The sequence below is a fragment of the Antechinus flavipes genome, chromosome 1, assembly GCF_016432865.1.
Source record: "Antechinus flavipes isolate AdamAnt ecotype Samford, QLD, Australia chromosome 1, AdamAnt_v2, whole genome shotgun sequence".
Taxonomy (NCBI): Eukaryota; Metazoa; Chordata; class Mammalia; order Dasyuromorphia; family Dasyuridae; genus Antechinus; species Antechinus flavipes.
The window spans coordinates 675,733,180-675,754,261 of record NC_067398.1 but is presented as its reverse complement, the minus strand read 5'-3'; the positions used below and the strand labels follow the sequence as shown (position 1 = coordinate 675,754,261).

General features: G+C 52.6%; 2 protein-coding genes across 5 annotated transcripts in view; both read right to left on the bottom strand.

Moving 5' to 3' along the window:
- Window positions 1–107: 107 nt before the first annotated feature.
- Window positions 108–7,359, bottom strand: RAB3A (RAB3A, member RAS oncogene family). Of its 2 annotated transcripts, none has more exons than XM_051972337.1 (5): window positions 7,212–7,359; window positions 5,096–5,323; window positions 2,460–2,578; window positions 2,214–2,338; window positions 108–1,546 (listed from the first exon to the last, which is right to left on the bottom strand). In XM_051972337.1, exons 2-5 carry the CDS (start codon window positions 5,321–5,323, stop codon window positions 1,356–1,358), a joined length of 663 nt encoding a protein of 220 aa, XP_051828297.1. In that variant the 5' UTR covers window positions 7,212–7,359; the 3' UTR covers window positions 108–1,355. The 2 variants fall into 2 exon arrangements, with proteins under 2 accessions (XP_051828297.1, XP_051828298.1); XM_051972338.1 differs by lacking the exon at window positions 7,212–7,359 and adding an exon at window positions 7,123–7,185.
- A 10,583-nt stretch (window positions 7,360–17,942) lies between these two features.
- The window catches only part of PDE4C (phosphodiesterase 4C), a 52,011-nt gene continuing 48,871 nt past the window's right edge, over window positions 17,943–21,082 (bottom strand). For all 3 annotated transcript variants that reach the window (XM_051972332.1, XM_051972330.1, XM_051972331.1), the window contains exon 15: window positions 17,943–20,486. In XM_051972332.1, the coding sequence (XP_051828292.1) occupies window positions 20,016–20,486 (471 nt within the window). In that variant the 3' untranslated portion in view covers window positions 17,943–20,015. The remainder of the gene's footprint in view (window positions 20,487–21,082) is intronic.

Here is a 21,082-nt window from a genome sequence, read left to right as displayed (position 1 = left end):
GTGGTTGTGCATTCGTGTGTTTGCTCAAGAAAACCTGATCTCCTTCCTGCCTCCCGGGGAGAGTCACTGAGAGCTTTGAGGAGAGCAGCCTCACACCTCCAGCCAAGCCGGGCTCAGAAGGATTTTATTGTTTTCACGACACCTCTGATACAGTGATTTAGGAAACACTCTTGTTTGACACTTGTCACATCTGTACAGTACAGTGCAGCCCTCCCAGAAGGGCCTCGGGAAAACCACACCAAGAGGAGCTTTCGCTAGATGAGCCTTTAGGGAACCCCCTCATCCCCCCCCCCACCCCCCAGAAATGAAAAAGAAGGGATACTCGAGTTTGGTTGCTGATACGTCACTAACTCACATTCTTCATGTGAAACAATTATACAAACACATGGGAGCAGACGACCTGAAGGAAACATGCTCCTTGGTGCCCCCTCTCTCCCCCCCAAAGTCTCCCGGAACCTGGGAGGGGAGTTGGGGCCAGGCAGGGCCACTCCCCACCCCTGTCCAAGGTGTTCTGAATAATTTAAGCCAAATGTACCAGCAGCCAAGCCAGACCAGACCTTCCTGAGGACGAGCCCTGAGCCCCTCGTCTTGTGCAAACCTGAGCGGGCCAGAGGTCACGTGAAAGGTCAGGGGCTCCCAGCCAGCTTCTGACATCTGCTCCCAGAGACGGGGAGGAGCAGTTTGCTATGTTCTGCCCTGAAATGCTGGGTTTTAGAAGTGATGTTAAACAAACCGACACCAAGTGGCTAAAAGAAATCCGTGGGCACAAGTCAGCACAGCATGGAACACACCGGGACCACTCACTAATCCTATGTACAGGGTTCAGTCTCATATGTACAAGGAGGAAGACGGCGAGAGGGAGGGGGAGGGGGTTTTCTACAGGGACCAAGGTCGAGGAGTAAAGAGGGACCCAGCAGCTGGGAGGAATTGCAGGGCACAGCCCCTGAGTGGGGCCCGGGGGCCCAGTCCTCCCCATTGTTTGGGGCTAAGGAGATCAGCCCATTGGAGGATGGGAGATGGAGAGAAAGAACGGGATGGGGGATGCAGAGATGGGCTTCAGCAAGTAGGGCACGTTCTCTTTAACAAGTCTCCAAATAAATAAATAGCTTAATAAATTAAATAAGTTAGAGGAATAGAAGCTCCTAAGAGCTCTGGGAAGACTAAGGACGGGGGAGGCTGTAAAGGCCTACTAGACCATCCTTCCCTGCTGAGCTCACTCTCCCCGAGGGCTTGGGGCTCTGGCCCTGGAGTGGGGGAGTGGGGGGCACACGAGGAGAGTGACCCGTGGGGGGTGGGAGAGCAGCAGGGGGAATGCTAGTGACCGCTGAGGAAGGACAGAGCCTGGGCGCAGGGCCTTAACAGGCACAGTCCTGGTGGGGGGGCGCCTGCTGGTCTGTGAGCTGGGGGCCCTGCTTGGCTCCAGTCACGGCGGGGTCGGCCGTGTCCAGGGATTCCGACATCTTCTCACAGATGATGTCCACCAGTCGCTCGAAGGTCTGTTTCACGTTGATATTGTCCTTGGCGCTGGCCTCAAAGAACTCAAATCCTGCCCAGGAGGAGAGAGGAAGCGTGAGTGGGGGCAGCCCCCCGGCAGGGATAGCCCCCTGGCAGGGACAGCCCCCGGCAGGGACAGCCTGGTGTCCCAACACCCCTACCCCTCCCACCTCCCACCCCTCCCTTTCCTCCCCGTCCCTCCCCTGCAGGACCGGGGGAACGGGGAAAGGCAGACTGGAGGAGTGACCGGCTCCCCCAGACCTCCCTCTACGGGAAAGGACTGTGCAGTCCTGCAGGAGGACGTCCAGCTCCTCTGAGCTCAGTGGTCCACAGTCACCCAGGGGTGCAAAGGTGGACTTAAGTAAGCCTTTGGTTTTTAAAATATAGTCAGTTCCTTTGCAAAAATATCGTGAAGAGTTCCAAGGTTCCACCGGACTGCCTGCACGAGAGCTCTAGGGTATGGGGGATAATTAGCCCCTGGGTTCTGAACAGAAGACAATGGATCCAGCAGGGAAGAGTGACTTAAGGCCATGCAACGTCCCAAATGGAATTGGAACCCACGGCTACCCTGGAAAACCTGCGCCCTTCCCCTTGCACCCCGTCCTAGAGGAGACCGTAGAGTCCAGCCTCCCGGATGTGGGAAAGGAGGCCTGCTCTCTGAGGTCTCGGGAAATTTGGGAGCTTGTGACGGGCAGACCACGGGCCGCCCGCCTCCTTACCCAGGTGCTCTGCCAGCTGCCGGCCCCTCTCGGAGGACACAACCCTTTCGTCCTCCATGTCACACTTGTTTCCCACGAGCAGCACCTGTGCGTTGTCCCACGAATACGTCTTGATCTGGGTTGACCTGGTGAGCAGGAAGGAGGGGTCAGGGTGGGGGAGGAGGGCAGGAGCCAGCTCGCTGCCAGAGCCGGCAAGGGCGCCCATCCCGAAATGCCAGGCCCCGAGGTGCCCAGTGTGAGGCTCACCAGTCCTGGACTGCATTGAAGGATTCCTCGTTGGTGATGTCATACATGAGGATGAAGCCCATGGCCCCTCGGTAGTAGGCCGTGGTGATGGTCCGGTATCGCTCCTGCCCAGCTGTGTCCTGGAGACGAGTGGGAGTCTGAGTGGAGGCCTGGCTGGCCGGCCCCCTGCTCCTGACCCCGCAATTGTGCTGGGATCTTTGCTCTCAGCACTTGGGTCCCCGGGGCTTTCACTCAGGCTCCATTCTGGCCGGGTCCTCGTCTTTTATTGCTTTCTCTCTCACCACGAGCGTGCTCCTGAACGCTCTCCAAACCTTCTCCCTCCTGAGTGCCCCCTCCCACCTTCACCTCTCTGGGCGGCCTCCTCCCCACTCCCAAACCACGCTGAACTTTGCCCTCCCGGGACTCCGGCCCTGCTGCCCTATGTCCACCGGGGTCACCGGCACCGGGAAATGCTTGGAGAAAACACAGCCTCATTTTACAGATGCCTAAGAGCCAGGAGGAAAAGGGCTCAGCCAAGGCCGTGGTCAGTGGCAGAGTCTCGGGGGCCCCTGAGCAAGCGTTCCACACAAGCTTCCCATCTGAAGCTGAGAGGGACCCCCGAGTGGCCCAGAGAGGGAGAAGGACGGGGTCAGGCAGGAACTGGCCCAGAGCTGTCCAGCTTCTCTCCGGCCCTCTCCTACCTCAAAGGCAGCGTTCTCTCCCCAGCACCACCACCCCCGCCAGGGCACGTGGCCCAGATTCTGGGGGCCCGGCCGCCTGCCTTGGACAGCGCCCCATGAGGTCAGGAGGGCACCCGGTATTATCAGCTCCCTTTAACTGGTGAGAGACGGGCCCGGGGTGCTCAGCACCTCAGGAAATTAGGGCCGAGCTGAGCATGGAGCCCGGATTTCTCGGCTCTCAGGCCCCCGGCTGCCAGCCTGCGTGGCACCCTTCCCCGCCCACCCCCAGTACCCGGAGGCCACGCCATCGCTTCTAGGGCTTGAAAATCTACAAAACCCACTCAGAAAACCCAGGTCGGAGTCGGAGGGCGGTGGTGTGAGTGCTGCTCTTTGCACCAGTGAGCAACAAGGCTCAAGAGGAATTTCTGCCCAAGGACTGGCCCCAAGATCTGACAGATTCAGGGCTCTTTCTGCTTCATCTGGGCACAAAGGAAGGGATGGAGATGTTTGGCGGGTAGAATATATTCTAACAGGTCAGATGGGCACCTTACTCCACGTTCCACATCCCAGCACTTAGGACCATAGAGCTGAGCACACAGTAGGCACTTAATAAATGTTTATGACTGACTGACTATTCTGCTTCCCTGGGGGCAAAACTGGAGGCAATGGGCAGGGATCCTGGGGAGCCATATCTCAAGTCGATTTAAGGAAGAATTTGCTAGACATCAAGCTGTCCGGGCTATGGATTGGGGGTGGTTAAGCAAGCTGTGGTTTATGAATGGGATGGGATATTGCTACATGGAAGGGAATGATGGCTATGGGGAATTCAGAGAAGCATGGGAAGACTTGTACAAACGCATACAAAGAGAAATAAGCAGATCCAAGAGAACAACAAGGATGATCAAAATGAAACCCAAATCCTGTGTAATTGTAATGACCCATCTTGGCTCCAGAAAAGCGAGGAAGAACGGTCCCTTTCCTCATAGGAAAGAAGAGCCAAGACTATGTTACTTAAGGTTGGGTTTGCAAGAGCATCAGCCCTGAAGTCAGGAGGACCTGAGTTCAAATCTGATCTCAGACATTTAACATTTCCCAGCTGTGTGACCCTGGGCAAGTCACTTAACCCCAATTGCCTCAGCAAAAAACAAACAAACAAAAAAGCTGAGTTTGCTGAGCTTTTTCTTTGTTACAGGGGAGGGTTCATTGATGGAAATGGGAAAAGGAACATATTAGTGATGGTAATGGAAAAAAGACACCAACAAAAGTCAACTCCTAAAGCAGAATGGGCAGCCTTGAGGACCTGACGAAGAGGGCAGAGGGTGTGTGAGCCTTCTCCAACCCTCCTTAAAGCTGTAAAAGGGGGAATTCCTGAGGCAGCTGGTGGCACAGAGGACAGAGCCCTGGGCCTGGAGTCAAGAGAACCTGAATTCCAATTCAGCTGCAGACACTTTCTGGCTATGTAAGCGCAGGCAAGTCACTTAAGTTAGTTTCCTCTGTTGGTCTCAGCTTTCTCCACTGTAAAATGGGGATAACAATAGCATCTACCTTCCAGGGTTGTAATGAGAATCAAAAGAGATAATATTTGTAAAAAAGCACAGAGTAGAGTGCCTTAATGTTTCCTCCCTCCTTGCCCTTGCACTAAGTCATAGGGATAACAGCCTCGTAGCTGGCATCTCAGTGGTCAAACAAGCCCTTCATTTTCCAGATAAGCCCAGTGAGTCCCAGCAGAGATTAAACAACTTGCTTGTGGCCCCATGGGTAGGAATTGGCAGCGCTAGGATTGCTGCCAGTTGGGGTCCTTTTCCAATTTTAGGATTCTGTTTTCATGACTTATCCAAGTGAAGGAGAGAACCTGCCTTGTCTCCTGTTTCCTGAATCTCTCTGCTCCATTTCACTTTCATCCCGGTCCCAGGATGCCTCAGGCTCCTCTCCATCCCAGCTCTTTGTCTCCACCCCCCTCCCCCAGCTCATGCTCACCCAGATCTGCAGCTTGATTCTCTTCTCATTGCGATAGATGGTCTTCACCTTGAAATCTATGCCCACAGTGCTGACAAAGGCTGGGGTGAATGAATCATCGGCATACCGGAAAAGGAAGGATGTCTTCCCCACGCTGCTGTTCCCAATGATGAGAATCTTGAACATGTAATCAAAGTTCTGGTCGGAGGATTCCTTTTGCCCATAGCGGGAGTCCGTGGCCGATGCCATCTGCAGGGGGTGGGGAGGGAGGGTTTGGGTGAACTAAGGAGAGAAGCTGGGGTCTCTGGGAAGGGACGGGGAGCCCACCCTGTGGGGCTACGCTCAGATGCCAAAGGGCTTTCCTGACAAGGAGCTAGTGAAAGTTTTCTACAATTGTACAAAGCTCAGAGGGGGAGACTGGCCCTAAGTGTGGAACTAGTTAAGGAGCGTTCCCAGAGGCAGGACAGGATAGCAAATGGAGTGTTGGATTCAGAGTTAGTAAGATCTGTGTCAGATTCAATCATTGACAAAGCAGCCGAGTGACCAGAGGCAAGTCAATAAAGCTGGACTTTAACTTCATCTGTAAAATGGGGCTAAGAAAAGTGTCTACATCTCAGGATTGTTATGAGGATTAAATGAGATAAGGCAGCTTTGCAAGTCCTAAAGTGCTAGATCAGGGTCAGCTGCCATTGCTGCTGCTCACCGAGCTAGGGTGAAAAGCAAAGGAGGAAACGGATAGAAAGGATTACATATGTGCCAGCTATCAGCACCACCAACTGTCAGACCGGGGGCACCAGCCCTGCCCCTGGCATTCTGGGAACAAGGCCCTTTCCCCTAAACAACACAGCTTATTTCCTTCTAGCTGAAGCGTGAGATGAATGCTAGCCATTATCCAGGTGCCAAGAAAGGGGTGCTCTGAGCTACTGCTCAGAAACCTGGGGGAAGAGAGGGGGTGGGGGAGGAGGAGGGAGAGATGCTGAAGCCCAGGCCCCGCGGGCTTCCCCTGAGGATGGGTCTGGGTAGGAGCCCCAGCCGGAAAAGGCTCTAGCTGGACCTTCCTTCGTTCCCCGCACCACGCCTTAGGAATGGACGCTTTGCCTGGGGTAGGAACCGGGTGGACAGCTCCGGGTTCTGATTAAGGCTCCGCGAGGATGCTGTAGTGGCCGGGAACCTGGGGGAGGGCAGGTCTCTAACCCCGGCAGGCTCAGCCCACACTCGGTGCAACTTTTATCCGCCCTGAGGAGTAACTCTATCCAGGCCCTCGGGCCAGCGCAGGGATGTGTCAGGGAGACAGGGAGAAAGGGAGAAGGGAGGAGGCTCTCTGCGCAGCCTCAGCTCCGCCTCTCCATCCATCATTCAAGCTTTAGTCTCCAGGCCCTGCAGGGCTTTATTAACGAAAGAGGCCCCACGGAAGCGGTCCCCCCGCCGGGGCCCAGACCCCTGCCCCTGCACCTCGGGCCGCCGAGGAATGGCGCACGCACCGACACGGTCGTCCCCGGCAGATTTGGGGGCGCCGGACACAAGGCCGGGCTGAGAGGGTCGGGCGCCATCAGGTGACTCGGCGGGGAGCGGGCGGCGGGACCCCGCACAGATGCAGCGGGCCTAGCGCGTCCGGACCCACAGTCACGGGGACGCGAGCATCCTCCCCTCCCATAGATGACACAGACACACATGCACACGCGTACACATACACCCACAAGAAGCACGCATACCTCGAGACACACGAGCACGCAGTCGCACACCGGCGGACACTCCTCCACATCCCGATCCCCCGCCCCGCTCCGTGCCCAATCACACCAGGAGGGGGCTGGGAGGCGAGGGGGGAGGGGAGCAGATGGAGTTCCCCCCTCCCCCGCCCCCAGGAAAGGATGCGGATCCCCTGGCGCCGGATGGTCCCCATGACACCTCCCTACTTATGTCAAATGAAGGTTACCGGGCTTAAGGCGGGAGCCAGGGACGGCGGGAAGCAGGGACCAGCCCGGGGGAGAGGGGGTGCACGGGCCTGGGGGGAGGGGGCGGAATTCACGGGATGAAGGGGATGCACGAACCTGGCGCCGAGGATGCAAAGCCCATTGGGGGTGGGGGCGGCCCGATGGGATTCTGGCCTCCGGCTCCAGGGGCGGCCCCCTGCACTCACCTCGCCCTACCTAGCGCGCACTCTGCAGCAGCCTGGCTCCCTTGCACCAATGCGGCGGTGGCGGCTTCAGCGGCTCTGGAGGCTCCGGCGGCTCCAGCGGCTCGGGTGGCTCGGGCTCCTGCAGAACCCAGTGACGTCCTGCAAAGAGTGGGGCGGGGCTTCCCATGCAGATGAGCCGCTGACGCACGGGCGCGGGGAAGGCGGGGCCTCGCATGCAGACCCTTCTTTAAGAGAAACGCCTCCTTAGCACTGGAGGAACGGCGTCAGGAAGGGGGCGTGGCTCCTCGCCTTTCCCCACCCCCGTGCTCTGCCCAATGGCAGAGCGTTCTCTGTCACAGCCCGCCAATCCGTGTATGTCCCATTCCTTGGGCCTAGCCCTGCCCCGCCCTGCGGGCGGGTGGGGGTGGGGAGAAAATAAAAGGTTGGAATGACTCGGTACCGAGACTGTGGGGATGCTGAGTTGCCGAGCGGGGGAGGTGTGGGGAGAGCGTGGGGACGGCTCCCTGGTTCTGAGCCCCACTGAGGCCTCTGACCCCACCTCCAGACCCCCAAGGGAGGAGGCAAAGGATGCTGCTTCCACCAGAGAGGCTCTTCCGGCACGCGTGCGTGCCAACCTCAGGGCGGGGACCGGTGTCTCTGAGTCGGGGGAGCCCTGACTCCGCCCCGCCCACCGAAGACCCCCTGCCCCCCTCCCAAAGCCTCCTTTCCCAGAGCTGTCCTGGCTGGGGCGGGGGAGACAGATGGAGCCTCCCGCTGAGGGGGCGGGGGGCCGGCTAGGGAGGCTGGGAGGGCCGTGCAGCCTCTCGGGGAGAAAAGGGGGAGCTAAGAATAGACTCCCTAGGGCGCTCCCTGTCACTGGGGGAGTGAGGGAGGATGGGAGAATGCTCTTCCGTGAGCAGCTTTCCCTAGCAAATCAGGAGGGGACTGGGGGAAAAGGATTCACCCAGAAGTGGGTCCCGGAGCGGGGAACTGGGGCCCTCAGGACGACTCGGAACTCACTGCAGGCCCATGCTGGCTGTCTAAAGACAGTCTGACACAGCGGGAGGCATTTAAGCCCCCCAAGACAAGTACATGCTGAATACCTACTGTGTGCAGAGCACTGGGCATTGTTGAGAATTTTAGATAAAATGAACAACTTGAATTTGGATGGAGAGAATTACATCTTTGCTTTATTAATCTATTATTGAAATTGAGCATTTCCTTCAATTAAAAAAAAACCAACACATTCTGAGACGGGGCTCATAGCTTTCACCAGTTTCTAGAAGGGGTCCGGGACACAGTGAACCTGAAGTCTTATCTTTGGCATAACTGAGTTCAAGGAAACAGAGAAGTAAGGAGGAAAGAGCATTGAACTTGAAGTCATAGAACCAGAGTCCTCAAGAAGCAATTTTTAAAAAGCGCCTACTGTGTGCCAGGCTCTGGGCTAATTGCTGGTGATAGAAAGGACAACAAAAACTCCTCACTTTCAAGGAAAATGGGGAAAACACCATGCAAACAAGTGTGAACAAACAAGATAGAGACTGGATAAACTGGAGATGATCACCAGAGAGGGGGCACTTAAATTAAGGAGTACCAGGGAAAACCTCTTGCAGAAGGTGATACTTTAGCTGAGACTTAAAGGAAGCCAGGGAAGAAAGGAGGGAGCAGGGACTCTAGTGACAAGGTCCAGTTAGGAGATGGAATGCCCTGTGCTGGGAAAAGCAAGGAAAGCATAGATGATGAGGGATCAGGGGGAGTAAGCTGTATGATAGATTGCTGATAAAACAGAACCAGCCTAGGAAGGGCTTTAAAAGCCAAACGGAGGATTTTGTGTTTGAGCCTGGAGGTAATAGGGAGCGAGGAAGGAAGTGAGAGACTTGACATGGTAAGACCTGCAATTGAGGAAGATCATTTTGACAGCTAAAGGATGGGGAAGAGGAAGGATTGGAGTGGAGGGGCCTGTGAGGTAGACCAGAAGTCTAAGACCTGCAGTGGTCCAGGTATGAGGTGATAAAGATCTGCACCTGAGTGACAATGTCAGGGGAAAGACAGGGACATGTATGAGATGTGAATCAATACTGCTTGCCGGGGCAAGGAGTTGAGGGTGACATCTCTAGATTGTTATCCTAGGTGCCTGGGAGGATGACAGACAAAAGAGGGAAATTAGGAAGAGGGGGAGGTTTCAAGGATGAAGGATTGGATTGGAGCAGCAGCTGATGGTGGGAATTGAATGAAACACACTGAATCCATAAATTGTGACTCCGTTCTGGATATTTTTGGGGAAGGGGATGTTTTATACAATTGTTCTTGTCATATATTTTCTTAGCAAACACCCCTTTCTTTTTATTTTTATGTCATCGTCATTTCAAGACTGCCTTTCCCTCCAGATTATACTCTTCCTTTTGACACAGAAAAAATACCCATTGTAGAGGCTAATTATATCTGACTTATTGATGTCAACTTATAACATGAGGAGAAGCATGCCAGTTGGGACTCCTGAGACATTGTCAATTTCTGAGCCATGTGCCAGTGGGCTACAAGCAGCTAAAGGGATAAGTGCTGGCCTGAAGTCAGGATGCCCTGAGTTCAAATCCCGCCTCAGAGACTTGCTAGATATATAACCCTGGAAAAATCACTCCACTCTTTTTGCCTCAATTTCCTCATCTGTAAAATGAGCTGGAGAAAGAAATGACAAATTGCTTCAGTATCTCTGCCAAGAAAATCCAAATGAAGCCATGGAGAGTCAGACATGACTGAAAAAGATTAGAAAAGCATCAGAGGCCAGATTGTTATGAAACCAAGGCTTAACATGTTCCTGGATCCCGGGTCCAGAACTCTGCCACAGCTCAGACCTTCCTTTCCAGGCACTGGCTATTTATCTCTACACCTCCTCCGAGACTAAGCCTATAAACCATAACAGTCAAGTTGATGAAGAAGAAGGACCGACCAGCTGAGTTATAAACTTGGGTAGGGCAGGAGCCTCCTTAAATCTCAGACTGGGGTTCTGGCCTCTGTAGCTCTGAGGAATCCCAGGGGCAGTACCAGGCCCTAAGGACCAGTACTCAGATGGGGAGAAGAGAATACAAGAGAGGAAGTAATCCTGGGTGGGTAGAAAGGGAGGAAAGAAGAGGGAAATAAAAGTGCCTTAGGGCTTGGACATCCTCGTGAGATCAGTTGGAACAAAGAGTAGCCCACGTCAGAGCTTAGAGGACTTAAGAATCAGAAATATCATAGCTGGGAGAGACCTTCCAGTGCAGATTATTGGAGAGAGGAGAGCACTTGGGACAAAGAATGTCAGCATTAGCAGGGTCCTAGAATATACAGGACATGAAATTTCACATCAGGAAGAGACTTTAGAGATCACTTATCTCACAGCTGATAAGAATGAGGGCCCTAGGAAAGAGACTTTTTTAGGGCTGTAGAGTCAGTATCCCAGCACAACTTGAACTCAGATGTCCTACCTACCAAGCTTCCGCATTATCGTCCCCTCCTTCTTCTGCCCTTAACCCACAGATGCTCCTTCCCCTCCTTTCTCCTTCCCCAGACTATTTTTTCTTTCCTTTCCTTTCCTTTCTTTCTTTTTCTTCCTTCATTCCTTCCTTTCTTCTTTCCTTCTTCCTTCCTTCCTTTCTCTCTCTCTCTTCCTTCCTTCCTTCCTTCCTTCCTTCCTTCCTTCCTTCCTTCCTTCCTTCCTTCCTTCCTTCCTTCCTTCCTTTCTTTCCTTCCTTCCTTTCTCTCCCTTCCTTCCTTCCTTTTTTCTTTCTTCCTTCCTTCCTTCCTTCCTTCCTTTCTTTCTTTCTTTCTCTCTCTCTCTTTCTTCCTTCCTGTCTTTCTTTCTTTCTTTCTTTCTCCCTCTCTCTCCCTTCCTTCCTGTCTTTCTTTCTCTCTCTCTCTCTTCCTTCCTTTCTCTCTCTCTCTCTTTCTTTCTTTCTTTCTTCTCTCTCTTTCAAACATATGCATAGAATGTTTTCAATATTCAACAAACCTTGCATTACAAATTTTTTCTCCCTCCCTTCCCCCATTCAATATATGTTGAACATGTGCAATTCTTCTATATATTTTTTTCCACATTTATTTTGATGAACATGAAAAATCAGATCAAAAGGGGAAAACAAGAAAGAAAACAAAATGCAAGCAACAACAATGTGAAAATATTATGTTGTGATCCATACTCAGTTCCCATAATTCTCTCTCTGGATTCAGATAGCTCTCTCCATCACAAGACCATTGGAACTGGCCTGAATCACCTTGCTGTTGAAAAGATCCACGTCCATCAGAATTGATCATCATATAATCTTGCTGTTGCTGTACAATGATCTCCTGGTTCTGCTCATTTCACTTAGCATCAATTCACGTAAGTCTCTCTAGGTCTTTCTGAAATCATCCTGCTGATTATTTTTTATTGAACATAATATTCCATAATATTCACATACCATAACTTATTCAGCCATTTCCTAGCTTGTAGACATCCACTCAGTTTTCCATTTCCTTTGAGCTATTTTCTTTGGGAAAACAGATAAGTCATGGGATTGCTTGAGATATCAGAGGTCACACAGGAAGCAATCCTTAATGGAAACACTGCAGGGGCCCATGTTTGCCAACAATTCAGTTCAATTAAAGGAATGTTTATTAAGTATCTAGTGTTTGCGGACCAAATGGCATTCAGACAGAGTAGCCAGAGAAGGTTTTGTACAGCTGGCAAGGAAGATTCCTACTTTTCAGGCCTCCTCTAATCTGCCCAGGCTTCCTTTGTCTTCCCTCAGCTGTCCAAAAGGCTGTGCTTCTGGGGACTGAGATCATTCTTTTTCTTCAAGACCCATTTCAGGAGTCACCTCTTCCAGGAAGATTTCCCTCATCTTTCCTCTTTCTTGAGGAAAAAAGAATTAGGAGGAAACTAATTGATACCTCCTCAAATTTTCCTACAGCCTTTTATCTAACTCTTTGTTTAATTTCTTTACACTTGACCTTGAATGAATGAAAAATCATTATAGAATGCTACAGCACTTAGGAGGCCTTGAGGTAGGTTCTAGAGATTCTTACATCAACCTTGCCTTAAGGGAGTCACTTTAATACAGGGGAAAATGGCACTCTGAAGGGAGTGGTGGACAAAGAAGAATATATTGGACTGTGTTGGGAAGGCACAGTGACTGGTGAATGGAGTCCTAGGGCAATTGTTATATGGGGAATTATAGGGTTGCATGATCATATCTTACTCATTTGTGTATATGTCCCATTTCCTCCCAGATTGTATAATCTCGTTACTTCTTTTATCTATTGAGAAGAGAACTACATTTAAGGTCTGGCAAACTGACTTTGCTTTCTGGTTCTAACACTCATTGGCTGGGAGATCCGAGGTAAGTCAATCCAGCTGTCTGAGCCTCAGTTTCCCCATCTGTAAAATGGATATAATGTTCCCCTATACTCTCCCTTATAGAATGAGGTTGTGAGCAAAGTGCTGTGTAAACATGTAAAGTGCCCTAGAATTAGGAGCTGTCATTGTAGGTCCAGCATATCACCAAGTCTCCTGGAATGCTTATTAGAAAAAGACACTCTATCAGAAGAGGAGATGGGCTGGTTGCATAGTGAGAAACATGGACACTACAAATGCCACCTTGATGCCCATGAAATATCAACTTTCCTTTTTTTTTCTTCTAAATCATATCCTTCATACAGATGTCAAATGAAAATTCCTGAATATTTGCTCCAAAAAGCTTAAATGCCTTCCTATTGCCTCTAGGATAAAACCCAAACTCCTTCCTTTAGCATCTAAAGTACCTCACAATCCAACTGCAGTCCAGCTTTCCAGGTTGATCATATACTACTTCCCTTCCCACACTCTATATTGTAATAATTGTTTCCAGGCCGCTATGTGGTATATAGTGCTAAGTGGAGTTTAGAAGACTCCTTTTCCTGAGTTTCTTTGCCATCAGACACTGGCTGTGTGACCTAGACAAGTCACTTTACCCTTTTGCCTCAGTTTCCTCATCTATAAGATGATCTGAAGAAGGGAATGGCAAATCTCTTCCGTATCTCTGCCAAGGAAAACCCAAATGGGGTTACGAAGAGTCATTCATGACTGAAATGACTGAACAGCTGTTTCCCATCCACAAAATCCCATTTCTTGGGGCCGCCAGCTCCCGTCATAGTTTAGCTCAATGGAGACTGAATGTAAATCAACATATGCTATGCTCACTTTTTTTTTTTCTCTTGTGGTTTTTTCCTTTTGTTCTGATTTCTCTCTCTTAACCTGATTCATAAAGAAATACATATTTTTAAAAATTAATGTACATGTATAACCAGAAAAAAGAAAACAAAAGAAGAAAAAAATTAACTCAAGGACTAATTCCTTAAGAGAGGCCTTTCCTAACACTACCTTGTTAGTGCTGCCCTTATGTCCTCCCTTTCCCTTGAAATACTTTTGCATTTGTTTTGTGAATATCCCATAATCACTTATATGGGAGCACATTATATCCCTCCCAGGAGAAGACAAACTGGAACAGATCTCTTTTTTTTCCTTAGTAAATTTGTTCTAAATACACATTGCTTTATGAATCATGTTGGGAGAGAAAAGGCAAAGCAAAAGGGGAAAAGCATGGGAGACATAAAAAAAAAAAAAAGACAAATGAAGTAAACATAGTATGTGTTGATTTACATTCAGTCTCCTTAGTTCGTTTCTGGATGCAGATGGCACTGAGTCTTTCGTAGTTGATCACCGCACATTCTTGCTGTTAATTGTATGCAATGTATTCCTGCTTCTGCTCCTTTAGCTCACCATTTTGTGATTTGTGTAAATCTTTCCAGGACTTTATAAAATCAGCTTGTTCTTTTTTTTATAGAACAATAATATTCCATTACCTCCACTTTGACTTTTTTTTTTGGAGTTAAGTGACTTGCCCAGGGTCACACAGCCAGGAAGTGTTAAGTGTCTGAGACCAGATTTGCACTCAGGTCCTCCTGACTTCAGGGCTGGTACTCTATCCCCTGCATCACTTACCTGCCCCTGGGTCTCTTTTTCAAACTTGTGTTGCCAAAGCCTAGCCCAGCACCTAGAACATGGGGTGGGGCTTAATAAATGCTTAGAGCTCAATGGACAAAGACAAGAATTGCACCCAATGAGTTATACCAGATCAGGTCAAAATCGATGGAAGGAAGGCTTTTATTACCAAAAAGCTGGATCCTTTGAAAGCAATAGGAGTGTCTCCAGGACAGGACCTGCTTTTCATTTTTTTCTTAGTGTCCTGCACAGTGCTCTGTGCATAACCGGTACATTAATGCCTGGTTGGATTGGACAATAATTGGTATTAATATCAATAATGATTTTGTTATAAGCAGGGACGTGAGGGATATTTCTCATCTTTGTATCTGAGGTAATGGATACAGGAATGCAGCAAGAGTAAATAAAAACATATGGCCACAGCTTGAGCTCCGTCTTTAGCAACCTCAAAGGGTTAAAAGGCTCCTAGAATGCTAGGTAGCTCTTACTCAGAGGGCTGATGGGAGCAGCACATGTGGGAGTGATTGGAACCCACTCACTTGGCTGGATTACAGTTTTCATCATGGGAAAGCATAAGCAGCTGCTGAGATTGTAGGTACTTTATAAAATCAGTATCTCCCCAGAGCATCCCACACAGAGCCTTCATGTAATGAAGGGACCATAGGATTTCCAGCTGGAAGGAGCCTTAGAGAGAGGAGAGATGATTGAGGATAAAATGTACAGGATTAGTATTAGGTCTGAGAGTAAAGAGGAAATGAGGATGAAACGTCCAAGATGACATTTGTTTCTGAATTGGGGTGACTGGAAGGACAACGGTCCCCTGGACAGTCACAGGGAGGAGTCTGAGGGGAAAGATAAAGGCATCAATCTAGTTTAAACCGGGAGCTGTCGATTACAACAACTTTTGCTATTTCAATATATTTGACTTTCTTTGAAATCCTGCATATTTTATGTATTAAAAAAATATTCTGGAAAGGAGTCCAGAGGCTTCTTCTACCAGATGGCCAAAGGGACCCAGGAAATAGCATAGAACCCTCGACCTGACCTAGTAGAAGGTTTGTATGGTATGGGTATCAATAAATCCATATTTATTGGTGGATTGTTGGAGATTGTCTGAAATAACCAGGGGGTAAAATGGACAGGCTGCTGGGATCTGGAAACTCGGAGGTCAAATCCAGCCTTAACTAGCTGTGTGACTGGACTAATCACTTAACCCCTACCTGCCTCCATTTCCTCAATTGTAAAAAAAAAAAAAAAATCAGGGTTAATAACAGCACCTCCTTCCAGGTGATGAAGATCAAATGAGGACATTTTGTAAAGCACTTAGCAAGTGCCGGGCACATAATATGTAGTAAATGGCTCGTTCCTTCCTTAAGCAAAAAGCCACTTCAGCCTGAGCCTTGGATCCCGGAATGTAGAAAGGGGCATTTAAACGGGGGACGGTGAGCTGAGCAGGACTTCAGAGATCACCAAGGCCATTTCCCTTTTTTACGTGAGAAGAAAATGATTTGATTTGATTAAGTTACATCTCTGGCTTCTGATCTCCAGCACCCTCCTCCAGACTGCCGGGGCTGGCCGAGAAAACCCCTTGCTTTACAGCTGAGGAAATGAAGAACGGGGAGGGACTGAACAGATCATTTAATGTCACGGGGGCAGCGAGCGGAAGAGGCGAGGTCTGGACCTCAGCCCCCTGAGGATGTCCTCAGGCCGGGTCCCTCGAGTCCCTGGGGGCACGTTGGCAGCCTGCTTTACACCCCGGGGCCTGCTACACTTCCTTCTCCACTGTTTGCTTTTCCGGGGTGCTGGGAGAGAGGAGGAATAAGGACAATCATCCCCAAAGCCATGGAGGGCCAAGGCGCTGGGGGCGGGGCAAAGCCCCAGAGCTCATCTCATTATGCATCATGACCTTTCCCGGGACGCCCTCGGTGGGGAGGGGGCTACGAATCCCTCGTTGGCTGAGTGACTATTTGGTACATCAATGACTCCCCTCCCCTCCCCCCCCTCCCCCTTCTTGGAGACTGAATCTCTTGCAGTTGATAAGACAAGAGGCCACTGGGTGGCACTGATGAGCCGGCTGATCTTGGGACGGGTGGGTAGGAGAGGTTGGCTGGGCTTGGAGTTGGGGATGGGAAGAGGAAGACAAGAATTTAAAAATATCAGCGAGCCGCTGCATTCTCCTGGGGTCTTTTGTCTTCCTGGCCCCCAAGACCCCATAGAGGGGGTGGTATGCACTAGGTGCAGAATGGAGCCATTCTTTTTTATTCAGCATTTATTAAGCACTTACTGTGCTCCCGGCACATAGTAGGCAGAGAACTTGGAAACGTGGGAAGTTGCCTGTGATATCATTGATATAGGAAAGTGAGAAACTTGCACTGGGGGGTGCCATAATGCAGAGAGCCCTGGGCTTGGAACCAGACTCAGCCTCCCGAGTTCAAATCCAGCCGCAGACCCTTCCTATTTGTGACACTCTGGGCAAGCCATTTAACCCTGCTTGCCTCAGTTTCCTCCTCTGTAACAAGAGCTAGAGAAGAAAATGGCAACGGCAAACCTCTCTGGTAGCTTTGCCCACCAAACAGAGCTGGCTAAGTCTGGCAGACAAATTTTTTTTGTCAATCATGTCCTACTCTTCATGGCCCCATTTGGGCTTTTCTTGGCTGGACTTGACCCTAGACCAGAGGTCCTCAAACTTTTTATATAGGGGCCAGTTCACTGTCCCTCAGACTGTTGGAGGGCCCGACTATAGTAAAAACAAAACCTTTGTTTTGCGGGCCTTTAAAGAAACTTCATAGCCCTGGGTGAGGGAGATAACGTCCTCAGCTGCCGCATCTGGCCCGCGGCCGTAGTTTGAGGACCCCGGCCCTAGACTTTCCTGGCTTTGAGCTTCAGGTCTCTCCAGGTGTTAACTGATGGGTCAGGGAGATAGGAACCAGCAATCCTTGGCCCCCTTCGCAGGATAACCTGGGAGAAAGAACGGCCGAGGAGGAAAGGTCTCCTGTGGTGAGTGCACAGGATGGGCCTTGGAGGGAGAGGAAAGGAGGGGGTTCGTTCCAGCGCAGGGGACAGTGTAGGCAAAGACCTGGAAATGGGAGACGGAGTGCCCAGGACCGGCAGATGGAAGTCAGCGAGCCAGTCCAAGGCCTGGATCCTATGGCCTGCTCTGACTTCCTCTGAACAATTGTCCATATTCCCCGTTTTGCCTTAGAGCCAGCTAGACCCTTTAGCTATCAAATGATAGCTATCATTTGACCAGAACTGGACAATGCCCTCCTTCCCTTTCAAAATAAGAGTGTTTTATTGGCGGGGGGGGAGAGGGGGGTGAGTGGTATCTCCTGTTGATACAGCTCATTCTTCTTCTCAAGCCACTGACCTCAAGCAATTGATTTTTTGAATCTAACTGTAGGACTCGACATTTATCCCTCTTAAATCTTTATTGCAATCACTTAATGACTGTGAAATGTCCACTAACCCCAGCAGAAGAGCAGGGATTATCTTCACTTTGCAGATAAGGAAAGAGATTGCCGTGGGTGCCTGGGCCCAGTCACCAAGCCAGGTGGAACAGGGACAGGGTTTGCCTCCCAGGCAGCTTCCCCCCCCCCCCATCCGTGCCAGGGGTCAGGGCTTCTTGGGCTGGTGGGCTGCACGTTACTCCGTATTTAATATGAGCCGCCCTGGGCGGTTTGTGCTTGACCTTGGACAAGGCGGGCTTGGCTGGGTGTCGGAACAGAGAAGATGGACACGGACAGACACACACACGGTCAGGCTGTCAAAGATTTCCTTTTTATCTGAAGTCTACTTTACACACAGGAGGTGGAAAAGCAGCTGGGATGGGGGAAGAGCCTGGAGGGCTTGGGGGGATGGCAGGGGAATTTCCCCTCATGTCCCTCTGCTGAGCCGGCTGCCACCATGGGCCCACCTCCCATCCACCAGGGCGGCGGGGCCAGGGCGATGGACCGAGGGATGGCCTCCCCAAGCCCATAACCAGGCAGCCCCTCGTGAGCCGGGCCGCCCCGGCCTCCCCAACTCCGGCTCTCCGGCTCCTCGCACATCGAAGCTTCTCCCCGGCCTTCCCAGACCACGGGGGGCTGGGCCTGACTGGGGGCAGGAAGGCGGAGCCCTCCCCGAGCCCAGGCTGCGTCCACCTCACCCTGGAACTGTGGTCTGTGCGGCCCTGAGAAAGCCCAGTGGCGGCCGCCCCAGACCCGAGGAGAAGTTCCGACAGAAGAAACATAGGGTGGGGAAAGGAAGGGAGGATGAGTGGGAGCTCAGATAGTCTAGCACTGTAGAACAAGGACCTTAGAACACAGGAACACAATACAGTTCTAGGAGGGATCACAGAACACAAATTACAATGTGAAGGAGAGAGACCTTAGAACATATAACACAGAATTGTAGGACTGGGAGGGCCCTTAGAACCCGGGGGGGCAGGGCTGGGAGGGATCTTGGAACATGTCAGAGGCAAGAGAAAATTTGAAAATCTAGTTCAACCTGCCCTCCCCAATTTTATGTTTGGGGAAATTGAGGCTACCCGGGAGGAAATGGCTTGCCCAAGATACACAGTGAGGCAGGGGCAGAGCCAGGGTCTCCTAACTTGCCCCCCACCCCCACCCCAGCGGAGCAAGCAACCCTCCCCCTCAGTCCGGGAGAAGGGCCAGTCTGAGCAATCAGCCCCTCAGAGCCTGGATCTTTCCAGGAGAGCAGGCCTGGAGCTGTATATGTGTGTGAGAGAGACCAAGTTTTTACTTTAAAAAAAAAGTGAGCTACAAAAAAATCTTAAAAACACGTGAGCCAGTGTTAAAATAAATTAAACGGCAGTGTCCAAGGTGCTACCACAGGCGCACCATGGGGCGCGGGAGGGAAGCGGGGGAGCCTGGAGTTTTCTGCCCGCTGTCTCTTTTCTCCCCTCCCCTCTTCCTCTACTCAGGCTGGAGGTGGGAATACTATGGAAAGTGGGAGGTGCTGGTCTGGGCCCCCGAGCCCCCAACATCTCAGAAGCAAACGGGATTCAGGGTCTCTAGTCCCGGGGGGCTCCCACCCAAATGCCCCCTATAACCTCCCCATCAGCCAAACGGCCTCCAGTGACGGAGAGCTCACTATGGCCAATCTCACCACTGACAGTCCTAGCACAGGGACTTCCTCCTTCCTCCTCTCCCCACCCCCCCCTTCTTCAGCGGCCATTTTTCTCACCCTTGAGGGCTTCCTTGAGGGGAGCCAGGGGAGGTCAGGAAGGGCCGGGCTCCTCGGGCACTGAGCAAGGGGACAAGGTCCTGTCCACAGGGAGCTCTCTCAGCTAGCAGATGTCGGCAGGGAGGGCGAGGGCCAAACCCTAAGGAGCCTCTGTGAGAGCTCCAGTCCAACCCACACTTTCCCAAGCCGAGGGCGCAGGCCACGCCGTCCTCGGGAGGATAGCTGGCTTCCCCTCTCCCGTGAGCCTCCCTCGGGGGGTCTCTGCCTGCTAGGAGGCCGCCACTGGGCAGGGAGCACGGCTTCCCTTTAAGTCAGCTGGACGCTGTTAGGAAGCCCCTCTTCACTTCTCTCAGTTTTATCCCCATTCTGGAGGCCGTTTGCTCCCCCAGCCCCTGCCTCCCTTCTCCCTCCGTTTCTCCTCTCTCTGGGGGGCTGTCGGGGGGCCGTGGGGCCCAGACCAAGCCCTCCCCTCAGGGCCCACTGGGGGTTTTGATGGGATGCTTCCTGTTTGTGTCTATCAGGGTCTTGGGGAGTCAGAGCGGGGAGAGGGGAGAGCTGGGAGGGGGATTTTAAATGTAATCCCTCCCACCCCACCCCAAGTCCGAGAAGCGGTTCCAGGCCTGGAGGGGAGGGGGCAGCCACAGCTGTTATGTTCCCAGGGGGTAGCAGGGAAGGTTGCCTTCCTGATCCACCTCCTCCTGCAGGCTCCCGACCTGGGCCTGGGACAGCGTCCGCTCGTTATCCAGAGGCACGGGCAGGCCCCCCTCCCCCTTGGGACTGGCCTCCTCTTCTGGAGACAGGGGGTCCGCCTCCGCCGACTCCGAGTCCTCCATGGCCAGGGTCTTCGGGTCACTGCCGCTGGTTTCTTCCTGCCCTTCCTCGACCTGGCTCCTGGGCTCCCCCTCCTCCTCCTCCTCCTCCAGCGTCAGCTCAAACTGGAACTTGTCGGCAACCTTGGCCAGGAAGGCCTCGTGGCTGCTGTTGGGGCTCCGGGGGATCATGCTGTGGTACCACTCCCGGTTGTCCTCCAGCGTGTCCAGGATCTCCTGGGCGTCTGGGTGCACCAGGTCCGCCCAGGTCTCCCACAGCGGGTGGGCGATGTAGTCAATGAATCCCACCTGCGGGAAGGAGTTGGCCATTGGTGGGGGCCCAACTGCAGCCCAGGCCGGGGACGCGGCCCCCTCTGTCCCCTCTGTCCCAGGCCGGGGACACGGCCCCCTCTGTCCCCTCAGTCCCAGGCCGGGGACGCGGCCCCCTCTGTCCCCTCTGTCCCAGGCCGGGGACGCGGCCCTCTCTGTCCCCAAGTCCCAGGCTGAGGCCACGGCCCCCTCTGTCCCCTCAGTCCCAGGCCGAGGTCACGGCCCCCTCTGTCCCAGGCCGGGGACGCGGCCCCCTCTGTCCCCTCAGTCCCAGGCCGGGGACGCGGCCCCCTCTGTCCCCTCTGTCCCAGGCCGGGGACGCGGCCCCCTCTGTCCCCTCAGTCCCAGGCCCGGATAGCGGCCCCCTCTGTCCCCTCAGTCCCAGGCCGGGGACGCGGCCCCCTCTGCCCCCCAGTCCCAGGCCGGGGACACGGCCCCCTCTGTCCCAGGCTGGGGATGCGGCCCTCTCTGTCCCCTCTGTCCCAGGCCGGGGATGCGGCCCCCTCTGCCCCCCAGTCCCAGGCCGGGGACGCGGCCCCCTCTGCCCCTCTGTCCCAGGCCGGGGATGCGGCCCC

Coding starts and splice junctions, on each gene's coding strand:
- RAB3A (XM_051972337.1), bottom strand. CDS start 5,323: ATGGCATCGGCCACGGACTCCCGCTATGGGCAAAAGGAATCCTCCGAC. Junction 2,579..5,095: donor GAATCAAGCTGCAGATCTGG/GTGAGCATGAGC, acceptor ACTCGTCTCCAG/GACACAGCTGGGCAGGAGCG. Junction 1,547..2,213: donor GCAGCTGGCAGAGCACCTGG/GTAAGGAGGCGG, acceptor CCTCCTGGGCAG/GATTTGAGTTCTTTGAGGCC.